Source organism: Ambystoma mexicanum, chromosome 11 (assembly GCF_040938575.1).
Source record: "Ambystoma mexicanum isolate Mex_15411 chromosome 11, UKY_AmexF1_1, whole genome shotgun sequence".
In the NCBI taxonomy this organism is placed as follows: domain Eukaryota; kingdom Metazoa; phylum Chordata; class Amphibia; order Caudata; family Ambystomatidae; genus Ambystoma; species Ambystoma mexicanum.
The window spans coordinates 174,083,518-174,109,709 of NC_090934.1; the positions used below are offsets into that span (position 1 = coordinate 174,083,518).

Below are 26,192 nucleotides of genomic sequence, written 5' to 3' on the forward strand. Positions count from 1 at the left end.
GTTGGTTTGTGTGCAAGGAGCTGCAAAGTTGTGAGCTGAAGACGGGCACGGGCAGACACTGGCAAGCACAGTGCCCATACTGTCTCTCTCTCTCTCTCTCTCTCTCTCTCTCTCATACATACCACTTCACAGAAAGCAGGGCATGAGGTCCTCTTCATGAGTGTGCTTGTCGGGGAAAAATACCACGACAAATGTTGGTAATACCAGATCCGGCCTTTTAAGCAGACTGGCACACCCTGAGTTAGCCGGTAGGGGCAGTGACCTGCCGGGAGTTCAGGCCCCTACCGGCAAAGAACTGCCCCAATCACTGGCACCGGTACAGCATACCCATTCCATGGAGTCCTGCTGGACTCCATGCAGTGGGAATGTACCGTTGTTGCTGACGCCTGTGATATCATGGTATCACTCGGATAACGGGCGTCGGTAATGGTAAGGCAAGTTCACCGGTAGTACAGGTGGGTTACCGGCAAACTCGTAATGACCCTCATGTATGCAGACAATGCTGTATATCCGTGGTAGTCACGGGCTCTACAGACCCCTGCCAATAACCTGTGCTTAATTCTTTTCTTTTGAATGAATTTCATATAATTAAAATCTTTTGTGTACTTTATGTTAAAATTGACAAATTCACTGGCAACAATTACTCCTTCCAAAATAAATGCATCATTTAAAAATTATCCCCAAATGATTTGCCATAAAAACGTTTGTATCCTTATCTTAAGTGGGTCTTCACAATAAAATTCAACGTCAGACCCCTCTGAAGTGTAGACTGCAGTTATACGTGTTTTTTCTGCTCCCCGCTGGATTGCAAACCTTGTGCCGCAAATGAAATTTGAAGGCCGTCTTGTGCGGCATCAACTCAGACCAAACTATAGCGTCACCTTTGGAAAAACATGGCAGAAATGAGAATTCAACAGGCAATGTCATTGTCAAACCTTGGATAGTTTGCTGGGGGGTAAACCATAGCTGCCAAGTGGCCCCATATCATCGGTGAACACCTCAAGCTAGTCCTGCTTCTTGTAGGCCCATACCCGGGATTGGGTAAAGGTTTCCTCGCATTACAGGGTGTCACACAGTAGCTCTGGTAAACATTTGCAAGCTTCCAGACTTGCATAAGTCTTTTCCACCCTGGCATGAATACCAGTTGTCCACATGCTCACAGAACGACATGTCGCACTCGCCAGTGTTTAGTGACCAGTGAACTTTTTGTGGCCTGGGTCTTTGTTCTGCCTTGAGTCAGTGAATGCACTTCATCAAATGAGTGCACCCACTACTAAGGCATGCAGAGCATGTCGAATCCTTGAGTCTTATCTTTTTTTGTGGTCGACGCTGAGAAAAAGGTCTTCTCTCCTTCATGTCCTTTTTATAAAATCTAGCTGACTAAAATGTCTCCAAGAGATGTGCATCGCACGAGGATCCAAATACCTGGGGGCTTTGGAGATGTCTCTCGGCTATGATTGTATGGTGGCCTATCTACATTACCTGATCGTCAAAGTGTATTTTTTCAGTTTCTATGCTGACCGGTCTCTGGAGTCTTGGACTCGTCATATTGTTCCATACTTTGCTGGATCTCCTACTGAAAAATACCTGTAATATTGCAATAAAGGTTTTCCATGGCATGGGAACTGCTTCCGTGTCACCAGAAGTGCTCTGGGTCACGGACACTGTTCTTTGACATCAAGAGGTCCCCGCCAATCCTATTAACGTTTGATTGTGACTCAAATTTAAAATAAATCCTCCCATTGTACATCCATGTCTATGCTGCATCCTGTTCTTGTGTGCTTGAGACATGGCCTACACAGAGGCGCCACCAAGGGGGGGCCACGGCCACCCTTATGAAAACGCTGCCCCCTGCTCCCCACCGGCCCGCCTGCCTCTTATGAATGCAACTTTGTGTGCCACACCAAGATTTCCATCAGGCCACCACTATGAAAAATGTCTGGGGGAGCCTCTGAACTACCTACATACATGTGTTCCCCCTATGTCCTTAGTCAAGCTTATGGGCTTAATTCATTTTTGGAATGTAGTCTAATAAAAATCTGTACACTACATTTGCAGCAATCTACCTTAGAAATGCACCAATTCCATTGAAACAATATTTCTGAAAAAATAAATTGACCAAAAATGTCATGACTAACAATACCTTGAATTCAAAAATGGCAACTATGTAAAAGAAAAACTTGGTGGATTGTAAGTATTTATGGGATTTAAACTGCAGAAACCCCGCTGGAAGGTAATGGAGTCCTTTACATAGCAATGCATTGGTACAATATTTTCCCCATGCTGATAATTTCTGGTAAATCATGTTATGGAGTTATTCTCTCACTGCAATAATTGCTGAATTTGGCCAATTGGTTTTCCAAAATCCATGAATTCCTATTAGTCGAATGAGAAATAACGCAGTTTTTTTTTTTATCTTGCAGAGCATAAAATGGATGGCGCATGTTTTGGAAACTCAAAAACAGGTGCCTAAGGGGCAAGAGACCGGGGGAGCCTTTTCGCTCAAGGCATCTGCCCGTCTATATTAAAATGCGCCCAAAAGGGAAAAAAGCTTTATTGTGACTAATCTTCTAAGTGCGATTAATCATGCAGGTGCGAAAGTTCTACGGGATGTCGTCGCCAGGTTTTGGTCTGCGTCTCTCCCAGAAATTTTTATTTTTACTTTTTTTGTCGGGCTTGATCACTCTTTGTTTCGGAGCTCTATTCCTCTTACCAGACTCCTCAAGGTTTAAGAGAATTTTTCTAGCCAAGCCGCAGAGCCAAACTGTATTTCGGGAACTTAATTACCCTGGGAAAAAATTGAGTAAAAAAAAAGCAGACGATGCAGACAAAAAATATGACATAAACAACATGAATATGAACAGCGGGAGAGGGAGGAATAAACTGAGGAAAAATCCAGATTTTGACGCCAATTCTGAAAAAGTAGGTTTTCAATTTTCAACTGACGCCAAAAAAGAGGATGATGTTTCGGGGGAAAACCGAGACCAGCCAGAACTTCCAGAAGCTGCTGGTAAGGAAAAAGGGACTTCGTCCTTCAGCAAACCTACATTTCAGTATGATTTTAAGAAATTCCAAAGCAACCTTCGGAATCCGCCACTTGGAAAGGGAGAAAAAGTCGAGGACTCCGAAGCGAAGGGAAAACGGTTGAAGATCAAACAGGTAGAATCTGAAAATGTAATCGTTTTTGAAACATTTCTGAAGTTAGTTGGAGAAATTTAGTTGAACATTTTCTGTCGGCGGTGTTGTTGTGCAAACCTATTAGTTAATTACGGTGAAACTCTGGTAATGGTCTTTAACATGCATATGTCGTCTCCCAAGAGTTTATTTAGCAAATGCTCTCCTAACCTTTGAACTAAAGAAATGCATTCCTGGTATGGCTGCCCCAGGCCACACCCTAAGAATGGCCCCATTATTCTAGTTGACAAGCAGGCCCATCATGTCATATCTGACATGTTCAGCCAGTCATGGAGCGAATGGGACATTGCACGCCCTCCTTGCATGCAAAGTGAAGCTGGACAACTAGAAAGCAGTGAGAGTACATGTCATGCATGGGGGTTCTGGCTGGTCTGTAGGGCGATGCCCAATGGGCCGGCCCACCTTGCAAGTGTGGCGCACTCCTCTGGAATAATGTGGGCAGCTTTCTTAGATAAATGCACTGTGCTGACCATGTTTTTGACCCGATATCATTACGAGACTATTTGCTACAAATGTTATCGAAAATGCTGCTTCAGGCTCTATACAAATAGTTTGCGGCAAAAAGTATCTTAAAGCGATGCGCGATTGTAGGTCCCTTCTTTTCATTGGTACCCAGGCCTGTGTCGTGTCCCAATCCCATGACCTTACCCTGTCATTCTCTAAGCTTTGCATTGTCTTGCTGCTGCGCCCTGATACCTTCGAGTCTGGCGCACATTAGAAATAAATAAATAAACAAACAAACAAACATGGATCCATGGTGCTTCCAGCTGTATAACATGTTCTCAGAGTTTGGCCAATTGTTAGGATACGACCCTCTGCATAGGAGCACACTGCTGTGACCGCCAAAGGTCGAGCCATGGCTGAGATCTCTTGCGTTCCGCCGCAGAGGAGGTGCAGAGAATCGGCCACGGGTGGACTGATCCCTTTGGTGGCAGAGTCCAGACTTGGTTACACATGCTTGCTTTTCCTGTGCTTTGTCTTTTTGAAATAACTGTACTTTTTGGAGTTTGATCTCTGAGGTTCTCCACCGCCCTCCCTTTTCACCTTTGTCTTAAACATTGATTTCCGAGCGGTCTAATTCAGAACCATCCCTCTGTGTGAGAACCAGAGCACGAAAGAGTTTTGAGGACAATGTGCGAAAACATTTTGAGTTGAGCTAAAATATATATTTTGACGTTGTTGGAAAATAAGCAGGGTCCTAGTTTGTTTTTTAAAACGCTTTTGTTTAAATTGATTTATCTTCTACAGAACTGCTTCTCTGTCCCCAAGAAGGATTGGGGCTGACAGTCAAGTGAGGAGATCTGGTCTCAGAGATGGGCTATGCAGAGAGCTACTTTAGGCCAGGGGTCAGCAACCTGCAGCACCCCCAAATGTGTTGACATACATCTCCCATCAGCCAGTGCAGTCCATGGTGAGGGATCATGGGAGTCGTTAGAGGCCATACTGCATCCAGCGTCTTCACCTGGATTGTGTAGTTAATGTGCTGCTTACAGGGGTGTTGCTAGGTCTGGGTAGGATCTGGGGCTACACTAATGTCGGGATTATCTGGACTCGGGGCTAGCTAGCCGTTTGGCTGTAGCTCCTGAGCTTCTATCCTGGGCTACAACCAAAAGACCCGGGGCTATAGCCACCTCAACCCCCCTCCTGCCACCCGGTTGCTTAGTCAAAGTCATGCTGCATTAGTGATGCACGGGCTATGCAGTCGTTCCTGAGAAAAGGCCAGCCACATGTAAGCTTCGGCATTGGGTATACGTTACACAAGCATTGGCAATGTCAACAGTTTGGGCTTTTGTGTAGGCATGCCAGGCACAGCAGTAGTGCAATTAACTACCCATTGTTAGTTGCAGGGGAAAAACGGTGTGAGTACCTGGGCATCTAATAGCAGTGCCAATCCAAAAGCGTAAAATGTATGCACAAACCAAACATGTTAGCTTTGCCAATGCTTGCTTTAAACAGGACCTTGGTGGCTTTGCCAATGCTTGTTGTTAACAGGACTTCAGTAAAGGACATGCAGAGTGCTTATAAATGAAGCGGCTGAAGGCAGGCTGGTAAGACATTATTATTACACCAGTAGCATGTTTACAACTCCAATTACGTAATTAACTCTTAGAAGAGTGCCTTGAAAACACACTGATATGATATGTCATGTATAACGGGCTTGTACACAAGTGTTTCTAGGCGCAATGCCTGACAGGCACTTTGAATACAGAACCTGATGGTAAAGCATGATTAAAGCGTGCTCAAAGAGTTCCCATGTGGAGGTGTTTTGGGTGGGCAGAGGCAGGAATGGGTGGGAATGGCCATAGGGATTAGCATGGCCATGGGCAGGCAGTGGGTGGGCACAATACCAGACAACACCTACAGGCGATGTCCCTCCTCACATGCATTCCTCCCTATCTGTACTCTAATGCAGTAGTTTTGGCCTATAGGTGTTGCTTGAGCCAGTGAGATGGCACAGCGAGTAGAGCGCTCGCTTTGACATCCGTGCAAAGCCTGCCGAAGCAGGTTCGAATCCTGGCAGGGCCATACTCAGCCTTTCATCCTTCCGAGGTCGATAAATGAGCACCACACATCTGAGTGGTCAGATGCCTGAGGGTTCGTAGCGCTATATAAATGCAAAATTATTATTATTAATAGCCCAAACTAAAAACGTCTATGGGCTGTTTGTAGAGCTACAAAGAAGGATGTTTACAGAAGTCTGTGACTATTTGAAGTTGGCATTTACCCAAGATTGTGCTCTTGCGGTAAGTGCCTGGCAAATACTTTTATGAGCAGCTCTTTACAGATCCTGTCACAAAAAAAATGCTGTTGGTAAAAATAAAAATCATTTTGGGTCAGAAATGAGTATTTCTCAAAAATGGAACTCGGTTTCTTTTGACCCCTTGCCTTGTTCTGGCTTTAATGCTTTCATTCATTATCTCGTGCTGAAAAACATGTATGTGGTATTCATTCCAGTACCATTACATGTCTACTAGAGAAATTGTATTGCTTTGTATAAAGTCTTGTTCTCAGCTGTGCAAGTTCCATTAGATAACAATAACTAATCGGCTTTGGCTGAATACATGTCATTTTACTGGAAAGTATAGCGCACACCTCACCATTAGCTTGGTCTCTAGGTGCCCCTGCTGTTCTGAACAAGGGCGGTGGAAAGCGTTGGGTTAGTGGCGAGAGAACAACATTCAAGAAATCTCTGCTGCTGTGTCAGTACACGTAGTACGCAAGTACTGAGTAGGGGCCTGTTTCTGGGTGGTCCGTCAAGCGCACAGAGGCATTTGCGTCCAAATGGGAGCCTTTAGCACCTGTGTTGCTAGGGTGAATTTGCCCGAAAATGGGTGTGTAAGTTGAATGTAGACATAATTCAGTGGCTCCTTCATAATTCTTTCATAATTAAATAACTCTTTCATAATTCAGTGTTCCTTCGCATCCTACAATGACATCCCAGGGCATGAATTGTTTGCCCCGATACAAACTATGCCACTCGCACACAACACTTCAAAATCCCGCCCTCCTTTATTTAGTGCGCCTTTGGTTTGTAGCAAACCTTGCATATTTCTTTCAGATCATAACAATAAAATACAAATTATACAAACAATAATTGCTAAGATCCTAATACTTGTTCTCAGAAACTTAATGCCAATCCGCAAAGCCCTGAAAACGAGGTTATTCATTTAAAGCACACACTCACACACACGCACCTTAGCACCACTTGCTAGCTCTTACCTAATGGTGCAATAGGATATCTTATGAGTAGTAGCTGGTTCACCTGTAACCCTTGAACCACCTACAAGGCTGTTCCTCGTTCCACTGCAACCAGTCATTCATGTACAGTTACATGTCAGTGCCAGGCTCGACTGTCACCATTACAAACCTCAGACTGGCATTTTGTCATTTCTTTTAAAAAAATGTTTTTATTTGAATTCATCTGAGTAAAGTCAACTTTTTTTAAAAGCAATTTTAAATTACATACTTAAAATCTGCAAGTTTACAAATGACAGGATCAAGGAACATATGAAAGTTTGTGAGAGGAAAAAAGAAAAAATAATAGTTAAGAAAGCGAATGGTTAAATACCACAAAATAAACAATAAAAGCTTAAAAACAATACAATAAATTATAAAGAGCAACAAAAAAAAAAACCACACCAAAATTACATTACTAACGTAAAAACATTTAAATAAATGAACTTTGTCATTTCTCCACAACTAAGTAAGGCTCCTTGTAACAGTGCCACGATGCCCAAAGGCTGCATTGTGCGCTTTATAAATGTAAAAAAAAAAAAAATGTTAATGAAACCTGTTTTCCAGACAATCGCATCCAAAAGTGTTTAGAGTCTAGAAAATCAAGATGATGTTGAACAAAAAAGGTCTTACATAGGACAACCTAATAAAATATCACCCCGGTCCTAGAACCCAGAGATTGGAAAGAGTTTCAACAGAACAATTATCTTTACACAATGGAGAAACTCTTCCAGATCTTGGTATAGCAGTCCTTGTTCCCAACATCAGCTTAGTTGCGTACAAATTACAACGAAAATACATAAATCCCTCTTTTCAGACTAACAGAACTCTATGGGCCTCATCACGAGTTGGGAAGCATCCCGGCGGTATTACCGCCGGGATACTGCTGGGGCTAATAGCGTTACCGTCAAACCCCCTGGCGCTATTAGCGCCAGATCACGGGTTTGGTGGAACGGTAATCCCCCATTGGGCCAATTTGGGAATTCCCCATTGGGCCCAATGGGGAATTTTCGGTGCCACTACCATTGGCGGTATTACTGGGCAGAGCTGGGGGTAAATCCTGCCAAACCTGTGATTTGGCGGACCCTTAAATGCAATGGTAATAGCGTTACCGCCGCATATAAGGGTTACCGCCAAACTCGTGAGGATCTCGTTATGACCCTTATTCACAGAGCGTTTTCCAATGTGGGATTGCCATTATAAAACGCTTCTAGGCCCTGAATACAGTGGGCCAACATTTCCATGCCTAATAATTGGAATTTGGGCATGGAGTATATCTGCGAGAGGGTACACCCCTAGCTTAAAGCCTCGAGTTATAGGGATCTACGTGATTTTACTGAACCGAAAAAAGTTCGACTCCCAAAAGTCTGTTTTTCTTTTTTTTTCAATTTTCCACAAAAATATATGTGTGGGGACACCCCACACATCCCCCCCAACCTTACCCCTATACATTTTATATTCACTTTATATATATATATATATATATATATATATATATATATATATATATATATATATATATATATACCGAAAATTGGGGGTCGAACTTTTGGGAGTCAGACTTTTGGGAGTAGGTGATTTTGTACAATACAGAGTTATAGTGAGTGAAAAACTTTGAATACCCTTCCTCTGCAGCATGCAGTCAGTGGCATTAAAGTATTCCCCATGTTGGTCTCTACTTCACAGTGGTGACTTGGGTGGGCCACAGAGGAAGGTAAAGTTCCCTTTCGAAAGTCCTGGACACACTGTTTTAAATTGAAGGGAGCTGGGAGCTATTTAGCTTCTGCTTGTAGCCTAGAAGTGCCTGGTTAGCGGGACACCAACTGCTACCAGGAGCTACTTTTGGCTCCCCCAGGCCAACGGATGCATGCAAACAAACACACCTGTGTGCATTTAGGAGTTTGGGACTATCTATAAATAAAGATTCGAACATACCTATATGACGTTTAAAGCAGAGGGCTCAAATAATGGACTCATTTATATGTTTGCATCTTATATGGACGTTAGATTTGCGGAACGCCTCATAGTAGCTGCTTGTTCCGCAGTGGTAGCTCCTGGTCACTGGATAATGCTGGATCCTCGGGAGCTGCATTTAGCTACTGCCTCGCCAATCTTAATTTCCATCCCTGTGGACAAGATTGCTTTAGGAGCTGCAACTACTATCAGCATGGCTGATCATATGCCCTCGTGCATGTAAGTAAGGTGCATACTAACATTATCTATTCCTTTCAGGAGACAGCAGTCCAGTCCTGGTTTTAGCTTTGCACTCCGGGACTTGTAGTCGCGTGTTTATAATGGGGGAATTCCGGGACTACAAGTCCCATAATGCCATCTAAAACCAGGACGGTATTAGTGTCTCCTGAATGGAAGGGATAATGTTGCTGGGGTGTGTCCATACTTTCAGTTGCTTGTGTTGAAAGATGGGTGTTGTGAAATGCTTTGTTGGTTCTCAGCTGGCGGTTGTTCAGCCTGGGAGGTGCAATGGAATTCTAGGCACAAATTCTGCCTTTTTTTGTGACTTTTACTTCAGTTGCATCATGTCACTAAAATCTTACAGCCGTGAAAGTGACATCGCATGACTTCTGACAGCAAATGGCAACGTAGGAAGTATCATGGTCAGCGCTGGTCATTGGGCCGGCTCTCACCGGATTCCAGATCCAGCACCAGATGTGTAGCCGGATCTCGGGATCCGGCCAGAGATAGCCCCCAAACCCATGCTCCTCGCTGGGTTACTTATAAAAATAAAAAGAGGGCCTGCGACGTCTGGGGGTGGAGCAGCTCCTTGCCGAGCCCACAATCTAATTTGCCCTGTACTCTTTGTGCACAGTGCTCAGCTCGCACAGGGCAGATTAGATCTCTGAGCCACCACCTTGGTGGGCTTGGAGTCTAAACTGCCCCACGGTGCAAGCAGATTGTGCACACTGCACAGAGCATTTTTGTTATTTTGTAACTCCCGTCGAGTGCTTTAATTTTCATTATGCACCCGTTTTCTTTCTCTCTCTGGTGTTTATTCTTAGTTGGTTATACAGAGTAAAAGTGTGGTTTGTGAGTGATGCTGTGGGCAAATGTTATGTGTAGAGGAATTGCTAGGGGCGGGCTTAGGGGGCTATAGCCCCGGGTCTTTCGCTTGTATCCCCGGATAGAAGCGCAGGGGGTACAATCAAAAGGCTATAGCTAGCCCCGAGTCCCACCAGTCCCGACATTAGCTTAACCTCTGATCTTTTCTAAACCTAACACCCCTGGCTTATGCGTCTGCATACTGGCTGCCAGGGTTTGACTGGGGCATTAAATTGTCTCGGCCCCAATGCAAAGTGGCCCACAGTTGCATATGCCATTCATTCCTTTTGTGCCAGAATGTTTGATATTGCTGTTTTAAACTATTATTTTTGACATTTCCTTTGATCGAAGGTCAACTGCCAGCTCCGACCCATCTAAACCCCGCCTCCTCGGATGACGCCCCCCTCACACCGGCCCTTGTGGGACCCCCCACCAACTTTTTTCCATTTCCACCACTGATCATGGTATGATGGCCTTTCACTGTGATGACGGGTTTTTCGTCATTTCCTTTTGAACAATCTTTATTGAAAACAGGAGGTTGCAGCAAATTATAAACAGTGGCTGGTAAATGTCCCAAATAACTGGTTACTAACACCACTGTAGCTAATGGAATGCTCTGCATCAAAATACAGTAGCACATGTGCTCCCCTCTCTGGCACTGCCTACCTGCTCGACCCCCTGCATCCCTTATGAGGTTTCGTGTGTCTTTTCGCTTTCTAAACCCAGGAGACTTGCATTTCCCCTATTGTGAGGTTTCTCAAAAGGCTCAAGTTAGTTTATACAAAGCTTGGGGTGATGAAGCCTCAGCTCTGTGCCCCTCGCCCCCACCACCCCTCGCCAAATTATGCCACACTGCATCACAGCTCTGATGAAACTGGCACAGGTGGAAAATAAATGTAATCTCTGTCCCAAATAGCCTGAGATCGGCCCACAATCCCGAAGACTCCGTTCTAAGACCTGGCAGTTACCAGGCGTGGCCTCTAGGAGGAGCAGTGGCAGTAGCTTGCAGCTTGACCTTCCCTCACATCTACTCGCGCAGCTCCATGGGGTCCAAAATGCAGCTGCTCTGGACATCAGAAGCCGCACAGAATCCTGGCGTTCGGCGCGGGAAGTACCTCACAATGAGCACTGATCAGCAGCGGGAGTGCCCACAATTCGGAAGCCGTGCCATCTGAATATTGAACTGCTCCACTCCGGTGCTTCCACCGCACACACACTACGGGTCAACATTTAGGTCACGAGAAGAAACCCGCTTGCCTTGTGTTTTTGCAACTTGATCACCAAAGGGTGGGCAGATTAGGCAGTTGTATTTGTGGATGGTCCAATCTGGACACAGCCAACTGCGGGAACACCATCAATGGCAAAGCCAAAAGTGTTGGCATTTGTGTCGGCATGGGATAGGCATTTTCCATGGACTAACACAATGTTAGTGCCTGGCAATAAGATGGCAATATCTGACCAACCGGGTTAGTACTTGGCCATATTAAAGCAGTGCCTGGCAAATGGCTAAGGCTGAAGACTTTTCCAATGTTTGTTTTTAGTAGGACTTCAGTGCAAGGAACAGATGCAAGCACATCCACATTGCTTAGAAATCAAGTGGCTGAAGGCACGCTTGTTTAAGGCATTTTTTTTATTGCACCCGGGTTACAGTGCAATGAAGCCATTAAATTTCATAAAACTGCTGAGCAATAACATTGACCTCCCTGTTAGCTCAAAAAGGCCCTTTTGGGCTGGGAGTGGCATTTAGTGAGTGGGAACTGCCATAAAAACAAACATTGACACTTGTACACGAGTGTGTAAAAAGTCAAACGCCCTCCAAAAGCTACGTCCTTTCCTTAGCTCCTGCATTATCAGTTTCTCCGCTGCCACCCACCTCTGCAGAGCTTGCAACCACTGGCCCAGTAAGGGGCTCTTCGGGCATTTCCAGGAGATGGCCAATAAAAAGGCAGCAAATCTCTTCCTATGTCGCCGTTTGTTATTATGCCACCATGTAACCTTTTGTCAATTTCGGATCATTTTGAAATCCTAGAGCGGAAAAAGAGAAGGAGGGAGCGGTGTAAGTAAAAATGTACAGAGAGGATTAGCATACGGGCAAGGGTGCTGCTAGGTTTGTAGCAGATCCGCGGCTACGTTATTGGTGGGACTGTCGGGACTCGCGGCTAGCTAGCCGGTTGGTTGTTGGCTCTGAGCTTCTATCCGGGGCTACAACCAAAAGACCTGGGGCTATAACCCCCTTACCATAGCCCCTCCCAGCAACACCTCGGGTGGACGGCTGAGGTGTTCACTGGGGTTAAAGTAAGTTATGACTAGGCGGATGGGTGACCTGTGGGGAGGAATTGAAGTACTTGTAATTATTTTATGTCTTTACTGTAGCAGATAAAGTCCCCTCTAGACCACAGGAGAGTGCTTTGAGAACTTGGGGAGAGGGTGGTCTAAAGCTCCCAGCACTTTCCGCAATAGCACATCGGCCACTATGCCGCCTTTGCCTCCCTAGGGTGCCATGTTGTGGTATGTTTGTAGCTCAGAGGCTGCACAGTGTGCATCTGTAGAACGAGACGCGGACCTGCTCAAGACTGCCATTAAGATTTTGGCTCAGAGGGGACCGACCCTGTTTGAGTTCGTGTCTCCTGAGGCCTGGGTACCACCACCACCAACATAAGTAGGTGGTAGGGATGCTGACGGAGCGATACAGGAATCTAGGATTCCAGCAAAATGAAGCCACGGGAGGTTGAACATGCGCAGTTGTTCTTGTTCTCTGAGCATGTTCAGTGAAACATTGCCTTGAATGTCATACCTTCCTAGGTGGGAGCAGTGCCAGCCGCTGGTCTACCAGCGCCCTCTGTGAGATGTTTTGCACAGGACAAGCCCCCTGCTGTTCGCTCGGTGTGGCGCAGTTGTTGAATAGGCCCTGGTGCCGAGCCTCTGTCACTCAATAATAGAAAGTCACTTGTAGTGTTGGGTAAAGGGCGCTACTGGCGAATACTATGTAAAGGCACTTTACATTGTGTGAGCACGTTCTATGAGCTGGCAGCGCCCTTTAGGGGCACAGCGCCCCTATGTGTCCGCACCACTTGATCGCACCTTGAGACGGATCTGAGTGGGAAACAGGGCGTCGAAACTTTATACAACGGCAATAAACCAGGTAATCACTTTTGAGAAAAGCACCTTACTTCCCATTTATGATGGGTAACTAGACAAATCGATGCAATGTATTTTGTTGAATGGCCGCTCAGTGAGTCATTTATGCAGTGGGAAAGAATTAGTTCGATCAATCCACATTGTTACATTTGACACTAGACTGAAATGAGGGAATGCAATAATAAAATTGTAGCAAAAATTTCTCCTTTACAAAAAATTGTGGCAAAAATGCTGTGGTTTGACCCGGTGAAGGTGTACCGCATTATACCATTTAAGGGGAGCGGGGGTTGCGGGAGTGTCCCCTGCTCCCCTTAAATGGTATAATGGGTTTCGGGGGTTGCAGGGGTGTCCCCCGCATCCTTTACATGGATTGTGGTGGCAAAACAACAGCCTTGTGTAAACGGCCATTTTTGCCACGATTTTAACACATGGAACAGAAATGAGGCTGCCTGCATGTTCCATTGGCTCGATGGAGATTAACAAGCTAGCCTGAATGGCAACCAGGTTCAACTGTATTGCAAATCTATATATTACAATTAATTTGTAAGGTCACCTCCGGGTTTCACCTGGTTTCTGGCAAGGTTTCTCAGATATGTATTTTGATTTACACTACCTTACCACCACTCGTAATCTGGCGGTCATTTCGCCGGACTGGTGGTAACAGTAAATGTTTTTCGACGATAATTTCATGGAGTAATCGTACAATTGCCACCTAACTCATAATGACGCCCTTTGAGATGAGAGATGATTACATGTTTTGCGTAGTTTACATGCAGACACAAGACGGCCGGCTGACATAGGCAGTCTTGAAGTTGCCCAAACCACAAGGTGGTCCAGCTATGCCAGACAGCTGGAGTTGTGTTATATAGCTGCCCAGATGGGATAGGCGAAGAGGTGGCTGACCCAAGAAGATACGTCTTCCAGAGACTTGTGGATCTCCATATCAGGAGTCCTTCAACAGCATATGTGCGTCCCGAATCACTCCATCTCATATTCAGCAACATTTCTTGGTCGAAAGAACAGTGAATTTCTAGATTAAGTCACTTAAAGGCATGACATAAATCTGCATGTTACAACTTCCTGGCGATCCATAAAAGGGTTCTATTTAAAATCGGATTCAATTAAAAAAAAAAAAACCCTAGTGTATCTCTCCTGGACAGGACAGGACAGGACTTGATAGAGGAACTCTTCACTGGTCGGTACAACATTGTTACATCAACTGTATTTTTTTCCGATGGGTTTTTACTGACATTTGTTCCATGAAAAAACGATGGGGTAGTGAGTAAGGTGTATAAGGGGTAGGGGTAGGGAATAATGTTGAATGATTAGGGGAGGATTGGGAGAACTCTCCAAGATGAAACATTTCTGAGTTTTTCAGAAGAACATTTTTGGGGAAAAACCCATAAAATAAGACTGTCGTTTTAATAACATAGAACCCGCTGGTCACCAGCCTTTTGCCTACGATCCCCTGTCACCTAGAATGGGGTTAGCAAGAGGGACAATCGACTTATTCATATGAAAATGTTAGCTGACGTTCAAGGGGAATGTAAACCCCAACATTTACTAGAGAATGGCCAATCTGTTGCCCCAGATGGACATCAAGATTAAAAATAATAGCGCTTTTATTTCTTTCAAGCACAGATTTACCTTACGATAGGCTATTTATAACGCGCTTAATACCCAGAGGTTTCTAAGCGCGGACATGCTTGTGTCGTCTTGCTTCCAAGGCGAGCACGTTGCCCCTGAGCTATCCTTCGAAATTAATTATGAAATTACCTTCTTTGTCAAAACGCTGGGGAGGACGTGGCCATATTGGTAAAATGCGTCATCTGTTGGTCAAGCCCCTACCACAAAGATGTTGGTCACACGTTCAGAAAGAATTCGATAGATCTATAAAATAGATCTCACTTTTTGGTGAGGGTATCCTGCTGATAGCGGTGAGCACTGCAGAGAAAAAAACGAATTCATAGGGCGTGGTTTGCTGCCTGAGACATGGAAAGTGGCTGGGCCTGTGGCCGCTTTTTGCTGGGGGAAAATGCTTTCCTGATTAGGCATGTTTGAATGAAGTGCCTACCGGAAGTGCTATAATACAGAGCTGCCAGACAGGCTGCGACAATTCATTTAGACTATGGCAATAATATGTATGATGCTTGGCACGTGCCATACTACAGGGCTACATGTGGCAGGAAGCCATTGAGTCTCAGTATCATGAGTGAAAGCTTCAAAGCGCTGGGTTATAAAGTGTTGGTACCGCACCGCTCAGAAGGATGCAAGGATCCCCCACAAGGGTTCCATGATTGGGAGTGATAGGTCTTAATAAACACACCTGTATTGCAAAGGAATGAAGTATGCTTCATCTGCTTGAAAGACTGACCCTGCTGCAGAATTTAGGGTGGAATACATGTGGCGTATCACGCTTGCTGAGCTGTATTTCGTAGGGGATGTGCTTTGCTGATCCTGTTCACAGGGTTGCATACAAATGTTCACACTAATGTCAGGATTGCCTCCCTGTTTTGTTCGTTTTTGTTGCAAGTTTTACTTATTGTTGCGACATGTATCCTCCAGTAAGCCTAGGATATTTGATCGGAATCTTTCAATTCCCCACGACTGAAACCGGATCCAAGGGAAGCAAAGCCTTGGGAGAGCGTCAAATGGACTCATTGATTGGGACGCGTATCCAATGGCCCACATCCATGCCTTGACTGTCCATTTGGCTGAAAAGGATATGATGGTGGAGTGTTATATTGCCATATTATTGTTTACAGCGATGTTTTGTTATGCGATATGTAACAGATGATACTGACATGCCGGTTATAAATAGACATCAATAACAAATGGCTTCCCTAAAGCACTTAGATGGTGCGTAAAGGTGCTTATGCTTTGCCCTTTCAGGCTCATAAGATAGCAAACACCACTTCTTCCTATTAAGGAAAATGCTGGGCATTTTAGGACATTGATGGACTTTTTAGGACATTGGTGGACATTTTAGGCTAAGCAGCACCATTGGTTCATTAAATTGCATTGATATATATATATTTTTTTTTTAAGCGCCAACAGTTCCATTTTTGGTCACTTCTCTTTGAGACCGAGGAAGAAAGGGACAAGGAATGGGTCCGGGTCCCAAGAATGAATGTTGAAAGCAGGATATAAACAGCATTTAGAGGTCTAGAGTTGTAGGTCGCTGTTGGCGAAGGATATAGTGGGAGGGGATACAGAGGATCACAGATAAACCTTAGAGGTTAAGGAGGGAAAGGTGGCTTCACAACTGTGCTGCATTTGAAGTTATATTCCTGTGAGCTTCCCACACTCTGTCCTTCCTAACTCTATTCTTCAATCCATGGGTCTGATCAGCGATTCCCACCATTGCTGCCTTCTGCTGTAAGGGGGAAAGCAAAGCGGTTTCATTATAATCCCCCACACCGCAAATGAATAGTTACGACAGACGTGTTTGGTGTGCAGGCAATTGGTGTTTCAAACACTTCAGCTTGATGGCCTCCACCCAGCCAACCCTCAGGTGAACTTAAGGTCTTGGGAATATTCTGAAAAACCAATGGTTCCACGGGGAATTGTAGGCATCTGATGAGCGAAATGAGAGGGGGTGGTTACTCAGGCGGTCTGTGATGGGCAGCCTGCATGAAAAGGGTGAATGAGAGGTGAGCTATATGGAATTTCTCAATTGACTTGAGCGTTTGGAAATTAAAGCTCAAACCAGCCTCATATGTTGCTCCCAGTCAGACTTAGAGGTTAAAAGTAATCAAAACGAGATGTAGGCTGTTGCTGCCCTTTACAAATGAGTGCAGTAGACTGTCATAAGTGACAGGTATGAAGAAGAATAATGGAGAAAGTGTGATCATCTAGGAGGGAGAGGATCACCTCCCAGGCTGGGTCAGTGATGCATCCCGGAAGAACATTGGCTCATCCAGGAGGGCGAGGATCCCATCATATGCAGACACAGGCAGGCCAATTCCTGCATCCATGAGCGCTAGAATCAACTCTCATGCAGACACCGCGAGGGTCAGTGCTGCATCGGGGAACATTGGCTCATCCAGGAGGGCGAGGATCCCATCATATGCAGACACAGGGAGGCCAATTCCTGCATCCATGAGGGCTAGAATCAACTCTCATGCAGACACCCCGAGGGTCAGCGCTGCATCGGGGAACATTGGCTCATCCAGGAGGGAGAGGATCACCTCACATGCAGACACAGGCAGGCCAGTACCTGCATCCATGAGTGCAAGAATCAACTCGCATGCAGACACCGGGAGGGTCAGTACTGCATCGGGGAACATTGGCTCACCCAGGAGGGAGCGGATCACATCACATGCAGACACGGGCAGACCAATTCCTGCATCCATGAGGGCTAGAATCAACTCTCATGCAGACACCCCGAGGGTCAGCGCTGCATCGGGGAACATTGGCTCATCCAGGAGGGAGAGGATCACCTCACATGCAGACACAGGCAGGCCAGTACCTGCATCCATGAGTGCAAGAATCAACTCGCATGCAGACACCGGGAGGGTCAGTACTGCATCGGGGAACATTGGCTCACCCAGGAGGGAGCGGATCACATCACATGCAGACACGGGCAGACCAATTCCTGCATCCATGAGGGCTAGAATCAACTCTCAGGCAGACACCGGGAGGGTCAGTGCTGCATCGGGGAACATTGGCTCATCCAGCAGGGACAGGATCACATCACATGCAGGCCAATTCCCGCATCCATGAGGGCTAGAATCAACTCTCACACAGACACAGGGAGGGTCAGTGCTGCATCAGGGAACATTGGTTTATCCAGCATGGCAAGGATCACATCTCATGCAGACACAGGCAGGCACATTGCTGCATCCATGAATCCATGATGGTTAGAATCAACCTTTGCGCAAGCACAGGGAGGGTCAGGGCTGCATCAGGGAACAATGGCTCCTCGAGGGCGAGGACCACATCACATGCAGACACAGGTAGGGTCAGGGCTGCATCCATGATGGTTAGAATCAACTCTTGTGCAAGCACAGGGAGGGTCAGGGCTGCATCATGGAACAATGGCTCCTCCAAGAGGGCGAGGATCACATCACATGCAGACCCAGGGAGGGGCAGTGCTGCATCCATGATGATATGTGGACTGCCTCTTTATCTAGGATGAGATTGGATTGGAACAAGCCTCATGAGTGAGACTGTCCCTGTCTCCAGCATCTTGGACTGTGATGGGAGAACAGCAACAGGGCCATAAATAACCAAAATGGAAAGATGTAGGGTAGGTTGTTTTGTTAGAATAACAAAAGGATATGTATTGGTCTTCTTTAATGGCAGTGAGAACTAGCACTGTGGCAAACATAAGAGACTAAATTGTGCCTACATTGGCTTTCTCCTGGCAATTTACCCAAAACATCCATTGTTTCCTTATGTATTATTACATGACTCCTGCAAAAGCCTTGTTATTTCCCTTTATTGAGGTCCCCACACTGGTTCTCGGTGATGTAAGAGTTGATTTCGACTCAGTGCACAGTCTGCCATGCTTTTCAATGCTCCGCTATGGATTCACTTTTCTCATCCAATGATTCCAAATCTTTGTCATGCAGAGGTGGTTTGTTGCCAACCATTGGCAGTGTGTAGCTCTTATATCTACGGTAGATGGTGATGGCTGGAAAGCACCATATTGAGCACCGGGCTGTAACACAGCAACGGCCGTCGTAGAACGAAGGATCAGAACCGGTTTGCTCTCAATAGTGGCAACTGTGAATCCCAACTAATTCCAGACAGCACTACACTCAAAGGTAGTGGTGATGCTTGGGAGCTGTGAAAACCCCCCTTTTGACCCATCTTCAGTTCCACCCACTATGTAGGCCAGCATGACCAATGTTTAGATATGTCTTGTTATCTGCAGAATACTACATTTCACCATTTGGCCCATTTCTAAGCACTCCCAATTTGAGCAGATATGGGAAAAGCGAATGTAAGGGTGCAGTAGTAGGAGTCTGACACACGTGGGGGGTGCTGTTGGTTATAGACTTTTATATCGAAACAAAGGAAAATGAAAACCTAACTGTCCCTATTTCTAAGAGGTGCTTCCCTTCCTCAAATAAACTAAGGACTCTGTCAGGAGGTCTTGTCAAAAGTAAATGTTATGTTATTTGGCATTTATATAGCGCCTTATGTATCATTGGTATGATCTCAAAGCGCTGTCGTATAGTGCGTGGGTGCAGCAGATATGTGTGCAGTCGATGTGGTAGTTGCATGATAGCTGCTTCTTAGCGGTAGGTGTGGTGGTGAAGAAATCAGTTGACTGTGTTCAGTCTGGAGGGTGGACACCCAGACTGAGTTATGGCTGCATTAGGCCTGGGGAGACGCATAAACTATCAGTATGTGCTCAGCTAGCTGTGTTTAATTAGGATGATGGGTAGTTTGTGGGGTCATGTTAGTATAAGAACAGCTATACCGAATGTGTCATAGTATAAGCTGTGTTCTAGTTGAGTGATGGTGTATAGGAGAGAGTAAGCGTAGTAGTGTGATATGGTGGTTATCAGTAACGCGCCGGTACCAAGCACTACATCCGTACCATTTACTCCATCTGTTTTATTTACTCTATTTGTTCCATCCACTTCGTTCGTTCCATCTACTACAACTGTTACATCTCCACTCCATCCCCACTTTCAACTCCATCCACATGATCCACTCCATCTATTCCATCCACACACTCCATCCTTCCCATCCATTCCATCCTGTTCGCCTGTTTCGTCCACTTCATCTGTTCTGTCCACTTTGTCTGTTCGATGTACTCCGTCCGTTCTATCCGTTCTATCTGGTCCATCCGTTCTATACGTTCCATCCACTCCATCCGTTCAAACTACTTCTTTGGTTCTGTCCACTTTGTCGGTTCTGTCCACTTTGTCGGTTCTGTCCACTTTGTCGGTTCTGTCCACTTCGTCTGTTCGTCCACTTCATCTCTTCCAATTACTTCATTCGTTCCATCCACTTGATCCGTTCCATCTACTCATTCCGCTCCATCCACTTCATCTCCTCCATCGGTTCCATCCACTTCATCCGTTCCTCTACTTCATCCATTCTATGTACTCCGTCCATTGGTCCACTTCATCCGTTCCGGGTACTCATTCCATTCCGGCTACTCCGTCCATTTCATCCGTTCCATTAGTTCCATCTGTTCCATTTGTTCCATCCATTCTATCCTTTCTGTCCACTCTATCCACTCCATCCGCTACGACCACTCCCTCCTTTCCATCCACTCTCTAGGTTCCATCCACTCCATTCCATTCGTTCAATCCACTCATTTGTTGCATCCACTTCATCATTCATCCATTCCATCTGCTCAATCTATTCCGTCTACTCCATCCGTTCCATCTGTTCCAACCACTCCATTGGTTCCATCCACTCAATTCACTCCATCGGTTCCATCTACTCCATCCGTTGGTCCACTTTATCTCTCTCATTTACTTCATCCGTTCCTTCTACTCAATCTGTTCCATCAACTCAATCCATTCCATCCACTCCATCCACTCTATCGGCTCCATCTGTTCCATCCGCTCCATCTGTTCCATCCACTCCATCGGTTCCATCTATCCATTGGTTCCATCCACTCCATCCATTCTGTCCATTTTGCCAGTTCTGTCCATTTCGTCCATTCGTCCGATTCATTTCTTCCATTTACTTCATCCGTTCCATCAACTCAATACGCTCCATCTACACAATCCGTTCCATCTACTCAATCCGTTTCACCTATTCATTCCGTTCCATCTACTCAATCCGTTTCACCTATTCAATCCATTCCATCCACTTCATCTGTTCCATCTGTTCCATCCACTCCATCCGTTCATCGGTTCTATTCATTCATCACCTCCATCTACTCCATCCATTTGATCCCCTACATCCATCCACTCCATCTTTCCCATCCGCTCAATCCACTTCATCTGTTCCGTCCTCTTTATCCGTTCAATCCACTCCATCCGTTTCATTCACTTCATCCGTACCTTCCAATTCATCCGCTCCATCTACTTCATCCACTCCATCTACTTCATCTGCTCCATCTATTCCATCCATTCCATCCACTTCATCCGTTGCATCCACTTCATCCACTCCATCTACTCCATCGGTTCGATCCACTTCTTCCGTTCCCATCTACTATGTCCATTCTGTCCACTTCATCCGTTCTGTCCACTTCATCTGTTCTGTCCACTTTGTTCGTTCATCCGCTTCATCGGTCCTCATTACTTCATCTGTTCCATCAACTCGTTCCGTTCACTCCATCCGTTCCATTCATTCTTCCCATCCATTCTACCCGTTCCATCCGTTCCATCTGCTCATCCGTACTATTCATTCATCCACTCCATCCATTTGATTCACTCCATCCCTCCACTCCATCTTTCCCATCCGTTCGAACCACTTCCTCCGTTCCATCCACTTCATCCAATCCATCCGTTCCATCTACTCCATCTGTTCTATTAATTCATCGCCTCAATCTATTCCATCCAGTTGATCCACTCTATCCATCCACTCAATTCTTCCCATCCGTTCCGTTCCATCCACTTCATCCGTTCCGTCCACTTCATCCGTTCCATCCACTTAATTCGTTCTAGTCAGTCTATCCGTTTTAGTCTTTCTATTTGTTCGATCGAGTCTCTTTGCTCTATTGTTTTCTTTGTTCAACAAAATTGGGTTTCTGGATTATTGTGGCTGTTTATTCCGTTTGTTCCAAGCGTCAATTCTTTAAGGGAAGAGCCAGGTTTTCATTAGTTTGCGGAAGGACATGTAGTCTTCGGTTTGCCGAATGTGGGGTGGAAGCGAGTTACACAGAGAGTGGGCCAGGGCTGAGAATGATGATCCTCTTAACCTGACTGAGTTGGTTTTTGGTATCAATCGGAGGAGGGCAGAGCTTGATCTTAGAGTGCGCGGTGGGTGGTAGGGTTTTAGCTTGTCCTGTAGGTATAGAGGTCCGGTTTTATGCATTGCTCGGTGGGAGATGCATAAGGTTTTGAAGGTCACTCTTCGTCCAACCGGGAGCCGGTGGAGAGTTCTGAGAGCTGGAGAGGTGCGATCTCTTTGGCCAAGCGCTAGAAGCAATTTGGCTGAAGCGTTTTGTGCTCTTTGTAGTTTTGAGGTGGTAAGCTTGGACTCGGAGGTAGAGGGAGTTGGCATAGTCCCGTCTTGACATTACAATAGATTGGACAGCAGCGAGTCTGTTGGGAAAGGAGAGGTACGGAGAATGCGTCTAAGAATTTTGAGGTGGTAGTGGCAGGACAGGAAACGTTGTTGATTTGGCGAGAGAGGGTTAGGTCAGAGTCGAGAGTGCGTCCAAGGTTCTTTACAGAGGTTGAGGTGGTCGGTGGATTGCCCATGGATGATGGCCAGGGTAGAGGGTGGGGGAGAAGCTCGGTGTTGCCACACACCATGATTTCAGTTTTGGTGGGGTTTAAGAGGAGGTGGTTTGTGGTCATCCAGCGATCAATGTCAAGGAGGCAGGCAGCGAGGTCAGGCTGACAGTTTGTGTTGAGGAGTTTTAGGATTAATTGGGTGTCTTCGGCGTATTTGTAACACAGGATATTGTGCGAGCGGATTATTCCTTGGAGGGTGGACATATAGAGGCTGAACAGGAGAGCTGATAGGCATGCTTCTTGTGGAACTCTGGTATTGACTGGTCGGGCGGCAGAAGCGAATGAAGAGAGGAGGGTTATTTGGTTCCTATTGTTGAGGAAGGATGCTATCCACTTGAGAGCGTTTCCACTGATTCCTAGTGCGTGGAAGCGGTCGAGGAGGATTGAGTGGTTGATTGTGTCAAAGGCGGCATATGGGTCTAGAAGGATTAGTGCAGCGCATCCTGCAGAGTCTACAGTGATCTTAAGGTCATCCCAGATTGAGTTCAGAGTGGTTTTGGTTCTGTGTCGAGGTCTGAAGCCTGATTGTGTGGGATCTAGGAGATTATTGGCTTTGACAAAGGCATTTTGTTGGGAGTATGTGGTTCACTCAATGAGTTTAGCCAAGAATCTGGTGTGTGAGATGGGGCGGTAGTTTTTGGGGTCGAGAGGGTCGAGGGAAGGTTTTTTAGAAGAGGATTGCCATGAGCAGTTTTGAAGGCGTCGGGGAAAATTCCCGAGGAGAGGGAGTCATTTATGATGGTTCCTGTGTACTCTCCTGCACAGGTTGATGTGAATATGTCTTTGAGGGTTGAGGCTGGGCAGGGGTGTAGGGGGAACCCGGATGGATTCTGGGTGGAGAGAAGTTTGAGAAATTGGTCCGTTGATATTGGTGTGAACGAGTCGAAGGTGGGTTGGGTTGCAGTTGCTGGGGCAGGCGGGGAGGGTGATAGGTAAGATGGGTGGGTTAGGTGGTGCGGAAATGAGGGCCAGTTTGTTGTTTAGAGAATTCGTTCTTTCGAGAGCGGTGGTGTAGAAGTGCAGAGAGAGTGCGTCGCAGAGTGACTGAGATGGGGTCGATTGGGTGATGGTACAGGTTGGATTTGTGAATTCAGAGATGATTTTGTTGAGTTCTTTGCTGGGTTTTCACAGTTGAGAATTTGAGAGTTGTAGTGGACGTTTTTTGCTTTTCGGCTTTGCAGTGGCGATGGTGCTGGGCCAGGGTAGATCTATTCAAGATGGTTTTATCTTTCCACTATTTGCGTTCAAGGGATTTATATAGTTGTTTTGCAGTCTTCAGTTCTGATGTAAACCATCTTGGAAAAGGGCCATGGTGAGTGGAGGATTGGCAAGTGGGGGTGAGCGCGATTAATGAGACATTGAGCAATGAGTCAAAGGCGTCGTTGGTTAGGGGTTCATTGCATGGGGAGGTTGGGGGAGGAGATTGAGAGAGCGCATTGGATAGGTCCAGGAGGATTTTTAGTTTCTTACAGCATTTGCGTTGGTTTGGGGGTTCTGGTTCGAGTATGGGGATGGGGGCGGGTGAGTGAATGTTGAAAGGCACAATGAAGTGATGGGACCAGATGATGGGTGTGGGGGGGGGGCTTAGATATATTTGGTCGTGGGAGCTAAAGATGGCATCAAGGGTGTGTCCCATAGAGTGAGTTGGGCCGTTTTTGTGGAGGCGGAGATTAAGCGCATCTAGGCAGTCGACCAGTGAGTGGGTCAAAGGGTTGGAGGGCATGTCTAGCCAGATATTGAAGTCTCCTAGAAGAGTGAGGGTGGGATGGTTTATTTGGATGGTGGCTATCGCATCGCACAGGTTGCTTGAGAATTGTTTGTCGTACCCAAGAGGTCTGTGGATGATTAGGAAGCTGTGGTAGAACGTTGGGGGGGAGGGATAGTTTGACGAGAAGCGATTCGCAGGAAGGGATGATTATCTGGAAGTCGGTGATTGAGGCAGAGAAGTGTGATTTGAAAACGATTGCTACTCCTCCTCCTCTAGAGGGTTGGTTGAGTGGGATGAGGGAGTAGTCTGGAGGGAAGGCTTTGTTGGCAATAGGGGCGAAATCGTCGGAGAACCAGGTTTCTGTGATAAAGACTAGGTCTGGTTTGTCTGAGGCGAGGAGGTCAAAGATGCTGTGTCTGTTTTTTGCTACAGATCAGGCGTTGAAAAGGATGCATCTCATTTTGGCATAGTGGGTTGTTGTGGAGGTTGAAGGGGGGGTGGGGAGTGCGAGGAGTGTGTGGGATCTGGGGGGGGGGTGAGGGAGGCCGGTTGGTCATCGGTGGTTGGGAAGAGTACACGCACGCCCGAGGAGGTGGGCGTGGGGAGGGTGGGGTTGGACGGGTGTGTGTGGTTGGTCAGAAGGGAAGAAGGAATTGGGTCTGGCGATTCGAGTGTGATGTGTAGGGGTTAGGAGTTCTAGTTGTGGTTGGTGAAAATTCAAGGGATGGGGTTCAAAGCAGGGTGAGGAAGTGGAGGAGGGTGGTCCACCTTCGTGTCAGAAACCTATTTCCTTCCCTTACATTCTAAATCAACTAAAGAAAAAGGATGCTCTTCTTGGTCTCTCTTCTCTCTCTCTCTCTCTCTCTCTCTCTCTCTCTCTCTCTCTCTTTCTTTCTCTCTCTATTTTTTTTTAATCTCCACTGTGAAATAGAGCTTTCTGGTACAAATCCCCCTTCTTCCCAAGAGTCAAAAGGGAAGTAGGAGAGGGACAAATTAGCATTTTTCAAGAGGGTTTCTAATTTTGCAAAGGGTTTCTAATTTTGAAAACATTGGTACCCAAATCGGTCTCTTCTGGTGGACCTGGAATAACAGCAGAGTTAATCTGTGTTGTTTCTCCCTGAACCCGGCTGCTTACGGGGGTCTGATGATATATTTCATCATCATCATGAACACACATGATTTTTATAGGATTTCCCTTTCCTAACATTCCAGCCAGGATTAAGTCCACTCTCACTGCTATTTGCCTACTACCAGAATCAATTAAAGCTCTAACTGGAACCCCATATACCATTGCAGAATCATGGGCGGATCACATCACATGCAGACACGGGCAGACCAATTCCTGCATCCATGAGGGCTAGAATCAACTCTCAGGCAGACACCGGGAGGGTCAGTGCTGCATCGGGGAACATTGGCTCATCCAGCAGGGACAGGATCACATCACATGCAGGCCAATTCCCGCATCCATGAGGGCTAGAATCAACTCTCACACAGACACAGGGAGGGTCAGTGCTGCATCAGGGAACATTGGTTTATCCAGCATGGCAAGGATCACATCTCATGCAGACACAGGCAGGCACATTGCTGCATCCATGAATCCATGATGGTTAGAATCAACCTTTGCGCAAGCACAGGGAGGGTCAGGGCTGCATCAGGGAACAATGGCTCCTCGAGGGCGAGGACCACATCACATGCAGACACAGGTAGGGTCAGGGCTGCATCCATGATGGTTAGAATCAACTCTTGTGCAAGCACAGGGAGGGTCAGGGCTGCATCATGGAACAATGGCTCCTCCAAGAGGGCGAGGATCACATCACATGCAGACCCAGGGAGGGGCAGTGCTGCATCCATGATGATATGTGGACTGCCTCTTTATCTAGGATGAGATTGGATTGGAACAAGCCTCATGAGTGAGACTGTCCCTGTCTCCAGCATCTTGGACTGTGATGGGAGAACAGCAACAGGGCCATAAATAACCA

At 46.2% G+C, this 26,192-nt stretch overlaps 1 protein-coding gene across 3 annotated transcripts in view; it reads left to right on the plus strand.

Annotated features, from left to right (window-relative positions):
* MAN1C1 (mannosidase alpha class 1C member 1) overlaps window positions 1-26,192 on the plus strand; it is a 321,546-nt gene that overhangs the window by 626 nt on the left and 294,728 nt on the right. For 2 of the 3 annotated variants that reach the window (XM_069622732.1, XM_069622733.1), the window contains one exon: window positions 2,424-3,159. The exons of the other annotated variant lie outside the window; for it this stretch is intronic. In XM_069622732.1, coding sequence (XP_069478833.1) covers window positions 2,587-3,159 — 573 coding nt within the window. In that variant the 5' untranslated portion in view covers window positions 2,424-2,586. The remainder of the gene's footprint in view (window positions 1-2,423; window positions 3,160-26,192) is intronic. 3 annotated transcript variants of the gene reach the window in all.